General features: G+C 56.5%; 2 protein-coding genes across 2 annotated transcripts; both read right to left on the bottom strand.

The window, feature by feature from the left end:
• Positions 1 to 1,171: 1,171 nt before the first annotated feature.
• SMIM24 (small integral membrane protein 24) lies at positions 1,172 to 7,592 on the bottom strand. The gene is made up of 4 exons (XM_017507431.2): positions 7,011 to 7,592; positions 5,219 to 5,330; positions 4,830 to 4,889; positions 1,172 to 1,918 (listed from the first exon to the last, which is right to left on the bottom strand). The coding sequence occupies exons 1-4, from the start codon at positions 7,093 to 7,095 to the stop codon at positions 1,762 to 1,764; spliced, it is 414 nt and encodes a 137-aa protein (XP_017362920.1). The 5' UTR covers positions 7,096 to 7,592; the 3' UTR covers positions 1,172 to 1,761.
• Positions 7,593 to 14,216: 6,624 nt separating this feature from the next.
• On the bottom strand, positions 14,217 to 15,480 carry LOC108288477 (transcription initiation factor TFIID subunit 10-like). The gene has a single exon (XM_037731008.1). The coding sequence runs from the start codon at positions 15,367 to 15,369 to the stop codon at positions 14,974 to 14,976; it is 396 nt and encodes a 131-aa protein (XP_037586936.1). The 5' UTR covers positions 15,370 to 15,480; the 3' UTR covers positions 14,217 to 14,973.
• Between the last annotated feature and the right edge of the window lie 145 nt (positions 15,481 to 15,625).

Genomic DNA, 15,625 nt, shown 5'->3' with positions numbered 1-15,625 from the left:
ATACCCCAGGATGGGCCAGGAAAACTCTCTTTGCCCCATGGGCTCCTTCCATCCTACCCACAAGACCGCAAGGCAGGGACGATCCTTTTTTGCAAATGGGGAAACTGAGGCACAAAAAGCGAGTTAAGGTGCATTGACAGGGCAGCAGGCACAGTGCGTCCTTGCCAACACACAGATACACGGCCCCACACTACTCCCCAGTGACAGGCACTCAGGACATCGAGGATGGGGGGTCCGAGGCCCCTTCCCAAGTCCCACTCCCAACTTGGGTGGCCCCTGCTGCCCTCAGCACCGAGGTTTTGGCGCCCCCTTGTGGGCAGACCGGGGACCCCACGCACCTCCCCCCTCCCAGCTCCTTTCTCAGAGGAGGTTTCCTGTAGAGCGGGGGTTGAGCCCAGTTCAGGGGGTCTCAGCTGGAGTGGGCCGGGGTGGAGACTCAGCCTGCCCCTGGATCTCAAGGAAAGCCTCCGTCATGTCCAATCCTTGCCCCCCCGGGTGATGCGATTCCTGGCTAGGAGTTGGGGGCCGCCCCAGCACGGCAGGCAGTTGGGTTGGTCACCCCTGGCTCCCCATCCTAAAAGGGGGGCAGGCTTGTGACAACCCAAAATACCCCTGCAAAAAAATTCCAAACGCAGCCGGGTGCAGTGGCTCATGCCTTTAATCCCAGCACTTTGGGAGGACAAAGCGGGCGGATCACGAGGTCAGGCGATTGAGACCATCCTGGCTAACACGGCGAAACCCCGTTTCTTTAAAAAAAAAAACAGTAAAATACAATAAAAAGAGAAAATAATAAAAAAGAAAGAAATGGTAATTGTGGCCCGGCTGAGGCAGGAGAATCGCGTGAACCCAGAAGGTGGAGGTTACAGTGAGCGGAGATCACACCATTACACTCCAACCCAGGCAACAGAGGGAGACTCCATCTCAAAAAAAAGAGAAATGGTCATTGTTGAGGGCAAGGTCCAGGGCCTGGAGGGAGAACAGAAACTGGGAAAGGAAGTGCTAGTCGCTTTCCAAGATATTGCAGAGCCCTGGGACACCCCCACCCTCCAGGGTCCAGTTCCCAGGAACAAAGCCACGTGCCCGAGAACACGATTGGGGGTGGGGGAAGGAGCAAAGATTTCCCTGGAGACGGCGCTCAGGGCACAAAGTCCAGGGCTCAGGACAGCAGAAACCAGATTGGCGGGGGAGTGTTTAATCTGCCCAGGGCATCTGGGCACCTGCGCAGCCTGAGCACCCATATCATCCGCCCAGCCATCACCTCCAGCCCCAAAAGCAGCCTCCTTCCCCAGAGGTACACTGAGTCCCAAGAGATGACAGGAGCCCTTCCAAAGGGCTCTTAGGAATTCTTTAATCCAGGCCATCAGGAGGCAGCCCTTGACGGACAGCGGCTGCATGGGAGAGGGGAAGTTCTGGCCAGGAGACATCAGGCAGAGAGAAGAGAAATCAGGCAGTGGGTAGAAGCAGGTGGAGCCATGAGATTGCGGAGAATTGCAGGTGTCTCCTCAACCAGGGATGTTCTCCAAGCATCGGAAGAATCACCAGGCAGGGACTAAGCTCAGGAAGAGGGGGGCATGAAAACCACATGATGCCCAGAGAGCCCCCATGGAAGGCGGTGGGGTGGGATCCATGCCTCCTTCACTTGAGAACACGGCATTCTGAATCCCAGATGGAGTCCTTTCACTGGCTTCAACACCAGGGCGTTGCTTGCAGGGGGCAGAAGAGGCATCTCTGGGGGACTGCCTGGAAGAAGCAGCCAGGAATCTACATGGCTGTGTTCTTTGCTCTCTCGTGGTCTTGGGGCTCTTTTTCCTCCAGCTCCAGTCCCAAGTTGCTCTCTCCTTCCTTGGCTGCCTTTTTCTCCTTCTTCTTCTTCTTCTCCCCTTTCTCCTTGGTATCCTTCTTCTCACTCTTGTCTTCACTGTAGGGATACAAAGGCCCCAAACCATAATAAGAAACAGAATCATTCCTATTTAATGACTATTCATTTGAGCCAGCCCATGTGATGTGTTTTACAAGCGTATCTCAGTGAATCTTCAAAATAACCCAGACTATGCAGCCTCACAATTTCCATTTCACAAAGACAGCAACTAAGACTCAGTTGCTCCATGGAGGGTTAGATGGATGGAGAGAAGCCAAAGGGCCCCTGTTGCCTCTTGGGACTCAGTTTACCCCTGGGGAAGGAGGCTGCTTCTCAGGCTGGGGGCCGTGGCTGGGCAGATGATATAGAGGTTCATGCTGCCTATCATCATCGCAACTAAGACTCAATTGCGGGCCAGGCACGATGGCTCACGCCTGTAATCCCAGCACTTTGGGACGCTGAGGCGGGCAGATTGCCTGAGCTTAGGAGTTTGAGACTAGCCTGGGCAACACAGTGAAACCCCGTCTCTACTAAAATACAAAAACAATTAGCCGGGAGTGGTGGTGGGCGCCTGTAGTCCCAGCTACTCGGGAGGCTGAGGCAGGAGAATTGCAAGAACCCGGGAGGTGGAGGTTACAGTGAGCTGAGATCACGCCACTGCACTCCAGCCTGGGTGACAGAGCAAGACTCCATCTCAAAAAAAAAAAAGACTAAATTGCTTGATGGATGGATGAATACATGGGTAGGTGGGTAAAGAAGTTGGGGGATAGAAGGGTAAATGAGTGGATGGGTGGGTGGATAGTGGGTGAATGGATGGATTATGAATGGGTGGATGGGAAGGATGGGGGTATAGATGAATGGGTGAATGGATAAATGGGTAAGTGGTTGGAAGGAAGGATGGATGGATGGATGGATGAGTAGATGAATGAATGGGTGGGTGGGTGGATGGGTGAATGGGTGGGTGTATGAATGAATGGGTGGGTGGATGATGGATGGATGGGTGGGTGGATGGATGGATGAATAGAGAGTAGTTATGTGAATGGAGGTTGGATAAATGAATTGGAAGATAAATGGATACATTGCAGGAAGGAGAGAATGATGGATCAGTGGATGGGTGGATGGAGGATGAGAATGGGAATATAGATGGATGTGTAGATCACTGAACTAATGTATAGGTGGATGGGCGGATGAGTAGATAAAGAGTTAGGAGAACTGATGGTTGCATAGAGGGAGGGACAGATTAATAGGTAGATGAGTGGATGAATTGGAGGAAGAAGAGAACGACGTATCAGTGGATAGGTAGATGGAGGATAAATGAGACTGTAAGTGGGTGGATGGATCAATGGGCTAATGGGTAGGTGGACTGATGGATGGGTGGTTGGAGGGTGAGGACTGCACAGGCAGACCAATAGATGAATGTATAGGCAGACAGTTGGGTGGGTGGATGGAGGAATGAACAAGGCAGAAAGGAAGCTACAGGTACAGCTAGACAGGTGGGAGCCAGATCCTCCGTACACATCCTGGGAGTAGGAATCACATTTTACTGGGGCTGAGCCAGATCTTAGACAAAGCCACCACTCGGGTCCTCCTCTCAGGCACATCTTGAACTCGGATGAGAATCTCCCAGCCAGGCTGGTCACCTCCCAGCTCCCACTCTCCTACTCCTGTCCCCAAGCCTTTGCCCAAGACAGAGCCCCCAGCCCATGATGGATGGGTGGATGGGTGGGTGGGTGGGTGGATGGATGGATGGAGGGATGAATGGAGGGATAAATGGGTCAGTGGATGGATGGGTGTGTGGGTGGACGAGTGAGTGAATGGATGGGTGATGGATAGACGGGTGGGTAGGTGGATGGGTGTGTGAGCAGATGAGTGGGTGAGTGGATGGGTGATGGATGGTGGGTGAATGATGGATGTATGAGTGATGGATGGATAGGTGAGTGGGTGGATGAGTGGGTGATGGGTGATGGATGGTGAGTGATGGATGGTGAGGGATGGATGGGTGGGTGAATGGGTGAGTGGGTGAGTGGGTGGATGAGTGAGTGATGAGTGGATGGATGGTGGTTGATGGATGGATGGGTGAGTGGGTGGATGAGTGGGTGATGGGTGATGGATGGTGAGTGATGGATGGTGAGGGATGGATGGATGAGTAAATGGGTGAGTGGGTGAGTGGGTGGATGAGTGGGTGGCAGGTGGATGGATGGTGAGTGATGGATGTTGAGGGATGGATGGGTGGGTGGATGGGTGAGTGGATGGATGAGTGGGTGGCAGGTGGATGGATGGGGAGTGATGGATGGTGAGGGATGGATGGGTGGGTGAATGGGTGGATGGGTGAGTGGATAAGTGGGTGATGGGTGATGGATGGTGAGTGATGGAGGCGGGTGAATGGGTGGATGAGTGGGGGTGACGGGTGGATGGATGGTGGGTGGGTGGACGAGTGATGGGCGTCTGCATCCCTGAGCCGTCTGTTGGAACCCTTGTGTTAGGAGGTAGTCGGAAGTCGTAGGAGACACTGAGTCGAGGTGGGCCGCCCACACCTGGGCATTGTACAGATGCCTACACAACCCTATACCACACTCTTCTTCAACAGGCGTTTTTTAGGCACCTCCTGTGTTCCAGGCCCCGTGCTGGGTATGAGGACACAGGCAGGACCAAAGTGAAGTTGCCTACACAACTGGAAAGCCCCACGTAATGTCTCGAAGTTAGTGAGCGACTGAGGCGGTTCTGCTGGTGAGAAGCATGAATCAGACGTGGGGCCAGAGGATGGTGTCAGGAAGGCTGGTGGCCAGGCCAGAAACCCCTGAGCGGGGACGAGGGGAGGAGGAGAGGAGCCACCAGAAGGTACAGGACCGTTGGAGGCCCCGGGGCAGGAAGGTGTTTGAGGGAGTGGGGAGAGTCAGGTCTTCTGTGCACACCTGTTCCCCCGCCCGGAGGAGGGGCTCACAGAGACCCCTGACACCCTCATGCATAGTACCTCAGGTCCTGGTATATGTTGGACTCTGTTCTGAATGTGACCTCCTCCTCATCCTCAGCCCTGCAGAGATAAAGAAAAGGGTGGGAGGGGGTAAAGGGAAGGAGGTGGTGTGACAGCCTCAGCCTCTGTCGCAACCTCCCAGCCGGGGCTCATGAACCCCAGAATGCAAGAAGGGGTGGGCTGCCGGGCTGGTTTTCTGGGGGAGAGGGGCAGGTGCAGGCCGGGCGTCTGGGCTCTGAGAGTAGGGGTTCCGAGGAGCAGCAGGGAAATGGGAGACATTGGGACATCTAGGCTGGTGATGCAGGGACCAGAGACATTTTGGAAGCTGGGGACGGGGTCAGCGCTTTGGGCAGGGCCGTGGGGGCAGCGGGGTCGGGGCTGGCGCCCACCTGACTTTGGAACACCAGACGCGGTTGGCCAACAGGACCACATAGACGATGAACAGGAAGCCGACCACTGCGGCCAGGCCCACGAGCCACGGCTTCAGGCGACGCTCCGTGGCTGCAGGAGGTCAGGGAGGTTTGACTCAGAGGAAGGACAGGGCAGAGGACCCCCATCCCCCCACCACCCTAGCAAGGAGAGAGGGCACTGGGGTGCTCAGACAGAGGGGATCTTGGAAAGGAATGGAGCTTCAGAGATCGGGATGCCTTAGCGGGGTGGGGGGTTTAGAGAGGGGAGAGGGTACCTTACCAGAGTGGGAGGGAGGCTGAGGACCCAGAGAGGGGAGGGGCTTATAAATGAAGGTGGGTTCTGAGGGGGCGGAGTTTGCAAATGAGAAAGGGCTCAGAAGGGGCGGGGCTTATAAGGCAGAAAGGCACAGTGGGACGGGCTTATGACAAAGGAGGGGCTCGGGGCGGGGCTTATAGAGGAGGAGGAGCTCAGAGAAGGAGGGGCTTATGAAGGAGGCGGGGCCATCAGATGGGGAGGGGCTTGTGAAGAAGAGTCTCCGGGGATGGGGTTTACAACACTAGGACTCATGGGAGGGGCTCAGGGAGGAGTTTATAGAGGAGGATGAATGAGAAAGAGGGGCTTGGCCGGGCGCGGTGGCTCACGCCTGTAATCCCAGCACTTTGGGAGGCCGAGGCGGGTGGATCATGAGGTCAACAGATCAAGACCATCCTGGTCAACATGGTAAAACCACGTCTCTACTAAAAAATACAAAAATTAGCTGGTCATGGTGGCGCACGCCTGTAGTCCCAGCTACTCGGAGGCTGAGGCAGGAAAATTGCTTGAACCCGGGAGATGGAGGTTGCGGTGAGCCGAGATCGCGCCACTGCACTCCAGCCTGGGTGACAAGAGCGAAACTCTGTCTCAAGAAAAAAAAAGAAAGAGGCCGGGCGCGGTGGCTCAAGCCTGTAATCCCAGCACTTTGGGAGACCGAGGCGGGTGGATCACGAGGTCAAGAGATCGAGACCATCCTGGCCAACATGGTGAAGCCCCCGTCTCTACTAGAAATACAAAAATTAGATGGGCGTGGTGGCGTGCGCCTGTAGTCCCAGCTACTTGGGAGACTGAGGCAGGAGAATTGCTTGAAGCCGGGAGGCAAAGGTTGCAGCGAGCCGAGATCGCGCCACTGCACTCCAGCCTGGCGCCTGGGGAAACAGCAAACTCTGTCTCAAAGGAAAAAAAAAAAGGGGGAGCGCAGTGGGGAGGGGCTTATAAAGAGAGAGGTGGTCTGAGAGGGGGAGGGGCTTATAAAAAGGGGGGTCTCGGGGGGGGCTTATAAAAAGGAGGTGCTTAGAGGGGAGGGGCTTATGAGGGGAAGGGTCCCGGGGGAAGGGACTTATAACGGAGGGGGATGGTAAAGAAGGAGGAGGTCAGAGGGGAGGGGTTTACAGCAGAGGAGGGACTCGGGTGGGGTTTATAAAGGAGGAGGAGTGAGGAGGCGGGATTTACAAAGGAAGAGGGGACTCGGATGGGGAGGGACTAGTGAGGAGGCCGGAACTCAGAGCCGGCCAGCTCAAGGGGTCTCAGCCTGGTGTGTTCAGAGGAGAAGGGCTCGGGCCCTTACAGAGGCGGGCAGAGCCCGGCGGACTGCAAGGCGCTGAGGAGGGCCTCCCACCCACCCTTCCTCTTCTTCCTGCCCCCTCTCCTCTTTCTCGCCGTGGAAAGTTGGGCGATGGTGACCCCCTGACCAACTCCCCCACCCCACGACGCCCCCTCCCGCCCCCCTGCACCTACTCTGCTGGGCCTCTGCCGGGGAGAGGAGCAGAAACTCCAGCACCAGAAGGGACCCCAGGATCTCCATGACGGTCGAGCGAGCCATCAGCCAGCCAGCGGCGTTCCGGGTCGGCCTCCACAGGTTTGGTGTGGGTGAGGCCCTGCCGCCCCGAGATAAGGCGCAGGCGGTCCGGGGCGGGGGATGCCAGAGACCCGGGAGCAGGGCCCGCCCCTGGCAACACCTGGTTGGGCATCCTGCCCTCCCCTGCCAGCTCCTGCCCCATCGCTCCCCCTCCGGGAGGCCAGACTCTGGACCTGTGTAACAATTAACTGGGGGAGTCCCTCCTCCCTGCACCCTGCCCTGGGGACCGTCAGCCTCAGAGCCACCCCCTCGCGATCCCTGCTGCAGGGGCTGAGCTGAGATGGCTCCCACATCCCGGCCCGGCCCAGGCCCCCTGCCACTGTGTGCACAGGGGAAACTCACAAATATAACTGCAATATGTTAAGAAGGGTGGGCCGGGCCGGCCGCGGTGGCTCACGCCTGAAATCCCAGCACTTTGGGAGGCCGAGGCGGGCGGATCACGAGGTCAAGAGATCGAGACCATCCTGGCCAACATGGTGAAGCCCCGTTTCTACTAAAAATACAAAAAATTAACTGTGCATGGTGGCGCGTGCCTGTAGTCCCAGCTACTCGGGCGGCTGCACTCCAGCCCTGAGTGACAGAACAAAACTCTGTCTCAAAAAAAAAAGAAGGGTGGGCCAGATGTGGTGCCTCACGCCTGTAATCCCAGCACATTGAGAGGCCAAAGCAGGAGGACCCTTGAACCCAGGAGTTCCAGACCAGCTGGGGCACATTAGTGAAGCCCTATCGCTACAAAGATACAAAAATTAGCCAGGCTTGGCAGGCGCCTGCAGTCCCAACTACTAGGGGGTGTTGAGGTGGGAGGATCCCTTGAGCCCAGGGCTTTGAGGCTGCAACCAGCTGTGGTCACACCACTGCACTCCAGCCTGGGTGACAGAGGGACACCCTGTCTCAAAAGAAATTTTAAAAATAGAAATAAAAAGAGTCACCAAGGCCCAGTGAGGTGCCCTTCTGTCATCCCAGCCCTCTGAGAGGCCAAGGCAGGAGAATCACCTGAGACCAGGAGTTCTAGACCGGTCTCCCCCCCATCTCTAAAATAAAAAATAAAAAACTGGGAGGCTGAGGCAGGAGAATTGCTTGAACCGAGGCAGAGGTTGCAGTGAGCCGAGATCGCGCCACTGCACTCCAGCCTGGGCGACAGAGCAAGGCTCAGTCTCAAAAAAATAAAATAGGCTGGACGAGGTGGCTCACGCCTATAATCCTAGCACTTTGGGAGGCCAAGGCAGGCAGATCACAAGGTCAGGAGTTCAAGACCAGCCTGGCCAAGATGGTGAAATCCTGTCTCTACTAAAAATACAAAAATTAGCCAGGTGTGGTGGCGTGCATCTGTAGTCCCAGCTACTCGGGAGGCTGAGACACGGAATCGCTTGAGCCCGGGAGGCGGGGGCTGCAATGAGCTGAGATCTCGCCACTACACTCCAGCCTGGGCCACAGAGCGAGAGTCCATCTCAAAAAAATAAAAACATATAAATAAGTGAGTAACTTAGCTGGGCATGGTGGCCTGCACCTGTAGTCCCAGCCACGGTGAGAGGATCCCTTGAGCCCAGGAGTGTGAGGCTGCAGCGGGCCACGATCACACCACCGCACTCCAGCCTGGGCGAGAGAGCAAGACCCTGTCTCTAAAAACAAAAGAAATTTGAGAGCCAACTTTTTCGCTCACGGAGTACACACGAGGCTCCGTGCTTGGCAGCCTCATACACTGCTTCCTTAACACCCCGTGAAATGTGGCCGGTCTCGTGCACAGCCCAGGAGAGGTAAGGTCACGCAGCAGGTCTGACCTGGGATTTGAAGCCAGGTCCACCTCAGCCCCAGCTTATCCTGCCTCGCCCAGGCTCTTGGCTTCTGGGGACCCACAAGCAGCCACGGGAGCACACGGGGACAGGAAAGGTGTGCAGAAACCACATGCCCGTGGTCCACCTGCAAACCGGGCCGCTCTCACGTGGGGGTGCCCCGCTCTCACGTGGGGGTGCCCCGCGGCTGATGACTGATGACTCAGGGTCCAGGCTGTCCTGTCCTCAACCTTGGTCCCTTGGCTGATTAGATAGCGAGCCCTGCCCAGGTGAAGGGGACCCCGCCCCAGCTGACACGGGAGCAGCCACGGCCCAGGCGAGTGGCAGCAAGGCCCAGTGTCATCGCACGGGTGTTTGTGGAGCACCTGCCACGTCCCTGGCACTTCCTGTCTTCCAGAGGTCTGCGGATGACTGCTGAGCAGACAGTCCACTCAGCGGGACGGAGCTTACACATCCCAGCCCCAGGACGGCCACAGGTCTGCTTGAGCCAGCCAGGCAGGCACCTATTAAACTCCTACTATGTACCCCATCTTCTGCAAGGCTTGGAAGGGAAGGAGGCCTCAGTGCTGTCTGGGAGCTCCCGATCTGGTTAGGAAGTCAGGACCACGCCCCAGAGACAAGCAGACCCAGGAGCCCAGGTGGGGGCTGGAGAAGATTTGGAGGGAAGGGAGCCCAGCAGAGGAGATGGGGTGGGACCCACCTCGGAGATCCTGCCCTCCAAAGTCAGTAGTTGCCTGGGCTTTTACTGAGAAAAGCTCTCTGTGTTCTAAGACCTAGGCGAAGCCAGTTCACTGCTGTGTGCCTCAGTTTCCCCATCTGTTAAATGGGGGCAATCAGTCCTACCTTGGAGGATTAAATGAGATGATGCATAGGGAAAGCCTGCCCCACACAGCAGCAGGTGCGCGCTAAGCACTAGGTAAGGCTGGCCGATAATATTACAATGTTTTAAATCATCCTGGTGTTTCTAGTTCAGTTTGCTGACAGCTTGGCTGAGGCTGAGCAGGGCAGTCTCTGAAGAGTGGGAAAGTCATCAGCATCCAACCCCCGGAACCTGCCGGCTGGGAAGGTGAACGCCATCTGCTGCGACCGGGCAGCTCAGGGCTGGCAGAAAGGGCATGTTCTGTCCACATAACCGCCAAAGCGTCCAGAATCCGGGACCAGGTTTTAGTTCACATCAGCTTCCAGAAGGAGCTTTGGGACGGGGCATCCTTGAAGGCAACGGAGGGACGGCGGGGCTCTGGGGGAGGCAGGGGTTCGGAGGGGGCCCCCTCGCCACCCCTGACGGCGTCCTCCTCGCCCTGCCAGGCCAGGGCCAGCTGCAGGTCCAGCCCCTCCAGGTCCTCACCGGTCAGGCTGGGGCGCAGCTCCCGGGGGGCATCCTCCTGGTCTGGCTTCGGGCCAAACGCCCAGTCTGCGGCAAGGGAGCTGGTGAGGCCACTCCACCCTTCTCTGTCCCCTCCCCGGCTAGGAGAAGCCCTTGGATTCCCCAACCACCCACCCGGGGTGGCCCGGCACCTGCCAGGCCGGATTTCGGTGGGGGCAGCTCACCAGCTAGGTCGTGGGCGAGGTCTTTGATGAGGTGCCCGACAATGGCATAGGCGACGGCCAGCACGACCAGCGTGGCCAGCAGCAGGTACAGCACATACCGGGGCAGGCGGATGGTGTCCAGGGGCGGTGGCCGGTACTCCTCGTACAGCGGCGGGGACGGGCTCCAGCCCTCGGCCCCCTCCCAGGCCGCCAGCCCCGGCATAGTGTCCGCCTGGCACCGGGGAGGCCCGGAGGTGACCCACACAGCGGAAGTATTAAGGGGCTTTGGGCTAAGAGGATTGGACGGCCGCCCCATGGTCACCATCTGCCTGGGTTAATCACACTGCCAGTCATTTCCGCCCACCGGCAGCCTACCTGCCCAGCTCCAGCCACGACTCTGCCACCTGGAATGCCCTGCCCAGATTCCCTCACGGCCGGTTCACTCTCTCCATTCATCTTTTTTCTTCTTCTTCTTATTATTATTTTTTGAGACAGAGTCGTGCTCTGTCGCCCAGGCTGGAGCGCAACGGCAGTCTCGGCTCACTGCAACCTCCACCTCCCAGGTTCAAGTGATTCTTGTGCCTCAGCCTCCCGAGTAGCTGGGATTACAGGCGTGTGCCACCACACGTGGCTAATATTTGCATTTTTAGTAGAGATGGGGTTTCAGTATGCTGGCCAGGCTGGTCTCGAACTCCTGACCGCGTAATCCACCCGCCTAGGCCTCCCAAAGTGCTAGGATTACATGCATGAGCCACTGTGCCCGGACTTTATTATTTTATTTTATTTATTTTAATTTTTTTAAGATGGATTTTCACTCTTGCCACCCAGGCTGGAGTGCAATGGCACAGTCTCGGCTCACTGCAACCTCCACCTCCCAGGTTCAAGTGATTCTCTCGCCTCAGCCTCCTGAGTAGCTGGGATAACAGATGTCTGCTAATATTATATTTTGTGACAGAGTCTGTCTCCCTGAGTGCTACAGTGCAGTGGTACGATCATAGCTCACTGCACCCTCAACCTCCTGGGCTCAAGCAATCCTCCCGCCCCAGCCTCTGGAGCAGCAAAGATTACAGGTCCTCCCCACTGTGCCTGGCTCTTCACCCATTCATGGATTGTGTATTGAGCAGTGACTATAGCCAACCACTCTGCCAGGTGCTGGGACACAGCTATGAATAAGAAAGACCAGGCCGGGCGCAGTGGCTCACACCTGTAATCCCAGCACTTTGGGAGGCCGAGGTGGTCGGATCACCTGAGGTCAGGAGTTCGAGACCAGTCTGGCCAACATGGTGAAACCCTGTCTCTACTAAAAATACAAAAATTAGCTGGGTGTGGTGACAGGCGCTGTAATCTCAGCTACCTGGAAAACTAAGGCAGGCTAGAGAATCACTTGAACCAGGGAGGCGGAGGTTGCAGTGAGCCGAGATCACGCAACTGCACTCTAGACTTGGCAACAGAGCAAGACTCCATCTAAAAAAAAAAATAGGGCTGCCAAGACATCACTGAGGAGGTGACATTTGAACAAAGACCTGAAGGAAGAAGGGAACCAGCCACAGAAGAACCAAGGGAAAGAGAATTCCAAGCAGAGGGCATAGCCTGTGCAAAGGCCATGGGGCAGGACTGCGCCTGGCATTTTGGAAGAACAGTGAGGTCCTGCAGGGGCCATGTAGACCGTAAGGAAGACTTGGGCTTAGACCCTAAGGGAGGTGGGAGCCATGGAGGGCTGTGGGCAGAGGAGGGACAGGTCCTGACCCAGGTGCTCACAGGTGCCCCCTGGTGGCTGCTTTGGGGGGACAGACTCTGGAACGAGGTGGAGGGCACTGAGCTGCTCCCAGTGGGAGAAAAGTGGGCAGATTTGGGATTGATTTTTATTTCTATTTATTTATTTTGAGATGAAGTCTCACTCTGTTGCCCAGGCTGGGGTGCAGTGGCACAATCTCAGTTCACTGCAACCTCCGCCTCCCAGGTTCAAGCCATTCTCCAGCCTCAGCCTCCCGAGTAGCTGGGACTACAGGCATGTGCCACCGCATCCGGCTAATTTTTTTTATATTTTTAGTAGAGACGGGGTTTCACCATGCTGGCCAGGCTGGTCTTGTGAACTCCTGACCTCAGATGATCCACCCGCCTCAGCCTCCTGACCTTCTGACTCCAGGTGATCCGCCCCCGTCAGCCTCCCGAAATGTGGGGATTACAGATGTGAGCCACTGCACCCAGCCGCCATTCTTTTTTTTTTTTTTTTTTTTTTTTTAGACAAGGTCTTGCTCTGTCACCCAGGCTGGAGTGCAGTGGTGGGATCTTGGCTCACTGCGCCTTGACTGCCCAGGCTCAAGCCATCCTCCTGCCTCAGCCTCCGGAATAGCTGGGGCTACAGGTCTGTGCCACCACACCTACCTAATTTTCTGAGTGTATTTTTTACAGAAACAGGGTCTCACTCTGTTTCCCAGGCTGCTCTTTAAGTCCTGGGATCCAGCGATCCTCCTGCCTCAGCCTCACAAAGTGCTGGGATTACAGGCATGTGTGCCGCCACACCTGGCCTTGGGATAGATTTTTCTTTTCTTTTGAAGTGGAGTCTCACTCTGTCACCCAGGTTGGAGTGCAGTGGCACAATCTCGGCTCACTGCAACCTTCGCCTTCCCAGTTCAAGCGATTCTCCTGCCTCAGCCTCCTGAGTAGCTGGGATTACAGGCGCACACCACCACGCCCGGCTCATTTTTGTACTTTTAATAGAGACGGGTTTCACCATGTTGGTCAGGCTGGTCTCAAATTCCTGACCCCGTGATCCACCTGCCTTGGCATCCCAAAGTTCTGGGATTACAGGCGCACACCACCACATCCAGCTGATTTTTGCACTTTTAATAGAGACAGGGTTTCACCACATTGGTCAGGCTGGTCTCCTGACCTCGTGATCCGCCTGCCTCGGCCTCCCAAAGTGCTGGATTACAGGGGTGTGTGCTACTGCACCTGGCCTTGGAATAGATTTTTCCTTTTTTTTCTTTTTGAGATGGAGTTTCACTCTTGTTGCCCATGCTGGAGTGCAATGGCATGATCTCAGCTCATCACAACCTCTATCTCCCAGGTTTAAGCGATTCTCCTGCCTCAGCCTACCGAGTAGCTGGGATTACAGGCGTGCACCACCACACCTGGCTAATTTTGTAGTTTTAGGAGAGAAGGGGTTTCTCCATGTTGGTCAGGCTGGTCTTGAACTTCCGACCTCAGGTGATCCTCCTGCCTCGGTCTCCGACGATGCTGGGATTACAGGCATGAGCCACCATGCCTGGCTGGGATAGACTTTTCATTGACCAAATCTGTGTTTTTATACTGCCTGGGATGGCAGTGAACCCATTTGCTGAGTTAGGAACACCGCAGAGGAGAAACCCGGAAAGAAACACAAGAAATTCCAAGCAGCCAGGGCCCGGGGAGCGAGGACAAGGCAGTATCAGGTGGTGGTGAGGGAGAGTGGGTTCAAATCCCAGTTCTGCCCATCCCAGCACAACCTCTGCTGTCCGGGGTTTGGGGTTCTCTGAGTTTCTCTCTACAACAGGGTTGGTAAAATTTCCTGCGGTGTTGGGAGGAGGAAATACAATGATGTCTAAAAGTGTGAGACTTGGCTGGGCTCGGTGGCTCACGCCTGTAATCCCAACACTTTGGGAGGCCAGGGCAGGTGGATCACGAGGTTAGGAGTTCGAGACCAGCCTGGCCAAGATGGCGAAACCACGTCTCTACTAAAACTACAAAAATTAGCCAGGCACTGTGGCAGGTGCCTGTAATCCTAGCTACTCGTGAGGCTGAGGCCGGCGAATCGCTTGAACCTGGGCGGCAGAGGTTGCAGTGAGCGGAGATCGAGCCACTGCCCTCCAGCCTGGACGACAGAGTAGACTGTATCAACAATAGCAGCAAAAAAAAAGTGTCAGCCTTATCACGGCCCTGCACCCCAGCCTGGGTGACAGAGTGAGCTTCCATCTGAAAAATAAAAAACTATGAGCCTCGCCAGCCACCGTGGCTCACGCCTGTAGTCTCAGGGGCCTGGGAGGCTGAGGCAGGAAGATGGCTTAAACCCAGGAGTTGGAGGCTGCAGTGAGCTAAGATTGTGCCACTGTACTCCAGCCTGGGTGCCAGAGCCAGATCTTGTCTCTATAAAGAAGGGGGTGCCGGCTGGGCACGGTGGCTCACACCTGTGATCCTAGCACTTTGGGAGGCTGAGGTGGGTGGATCACCTGAGGTCAGGAGTTCAAGACCAGCCTGGCCATCATAGTGAAACCCCATCTTTAAAAGCAAAAAAAAGAAAAAGAAAAAAAGAAGGGGGTGCTCTTGTATTATATTTGAGTTTTGTTTTTTGTCACAATAAAGTTTATGATGAAAACAGGCTGGTGTGGGGACATGGGGACAGACAAGCACATTTAAGTCGGGGGGTCAAGTCCTCCACGGTTAGAGTGTGCTTGCGGTCCCTGCTCTTGCTCCGGGAGCTGCCGGAGCCTGTGCCCTTCATTTTGCAGTGCTGTAGGGCATCACTGGCAATATCTGAGATGAATTTCTAGGCAGCTAGGAAGATGAGCCGAACTCCGCGTCGGTCTGAGGCGTCAAAGCCGGCACAGTTCAGGCGGTAACCAGCCACTGCATCTGGGATCGTAGGCGTGTCATCCTCCAGCTGCATCGAGAAGTCCACCAGAGGCGCGCTGGACACCAAGGGCTTCCCGTCTCCGTGGGCCGCGCTGGGCAGTACGGAAACCCCGTTAAACATGGCCCCCTCCAGCGGCGCCCCGGCCCGCGCCGCCAACGGCCCCGTGCTCCCAGCAGCTGCTCCAGCCTCAGTTCCCCGTGGTGTCCCCGCAGGGCTGGCCTTGTTCTCCGTGGCGATGCTGGCGGGCAGCGTGCCGGGAGCTGACATTGGCGCCGCCTCGAGGTCGCCGCCGGAGCCGGTGCAGCTCATCGGGCCGGTGGGCGAGGCGGCGAACAGAGCCGCTTCCGCTTCCGGTCCCGCTCGCGCTTCGCACACCCCCGGGGTGACGTCACGCACCCGCGACGCGCGACGCCTGTCCTGTTTGTTTTTGAGACAAGACTCAGGGTCTGTCTCGTAGGCTGCAGTGCAGTGGCGTGGTCTCGGCTCACTGCAACCTCCTCCTCCAGGGTTCAAGCCCTTCGCCTGCCTCAGCCTCCCGAGTAGCTGGGATTACTTTCCGGGGTGT

This window comes from Cebus imitator, unplaced genomic scaffold, assembly GCF_001604975.1.
Source record: "Cebus imitator isolate Cc_AM_T3 unplaced genomic scaffold, Cebus_imitator-1.0 Scaffold375, whole genome shotgun sequence".
Lineage (NCBI taxonomy): Eukaryota > Metazoa > Chordata > Mammalia > Primates > Cebidae > Cebus > Cebus imitator.
The sequence above is the reverse complement of the archived record's forward strand: the minus strand, read 5'-3'. Positions and strand labels throughout refer to the sequence as shown.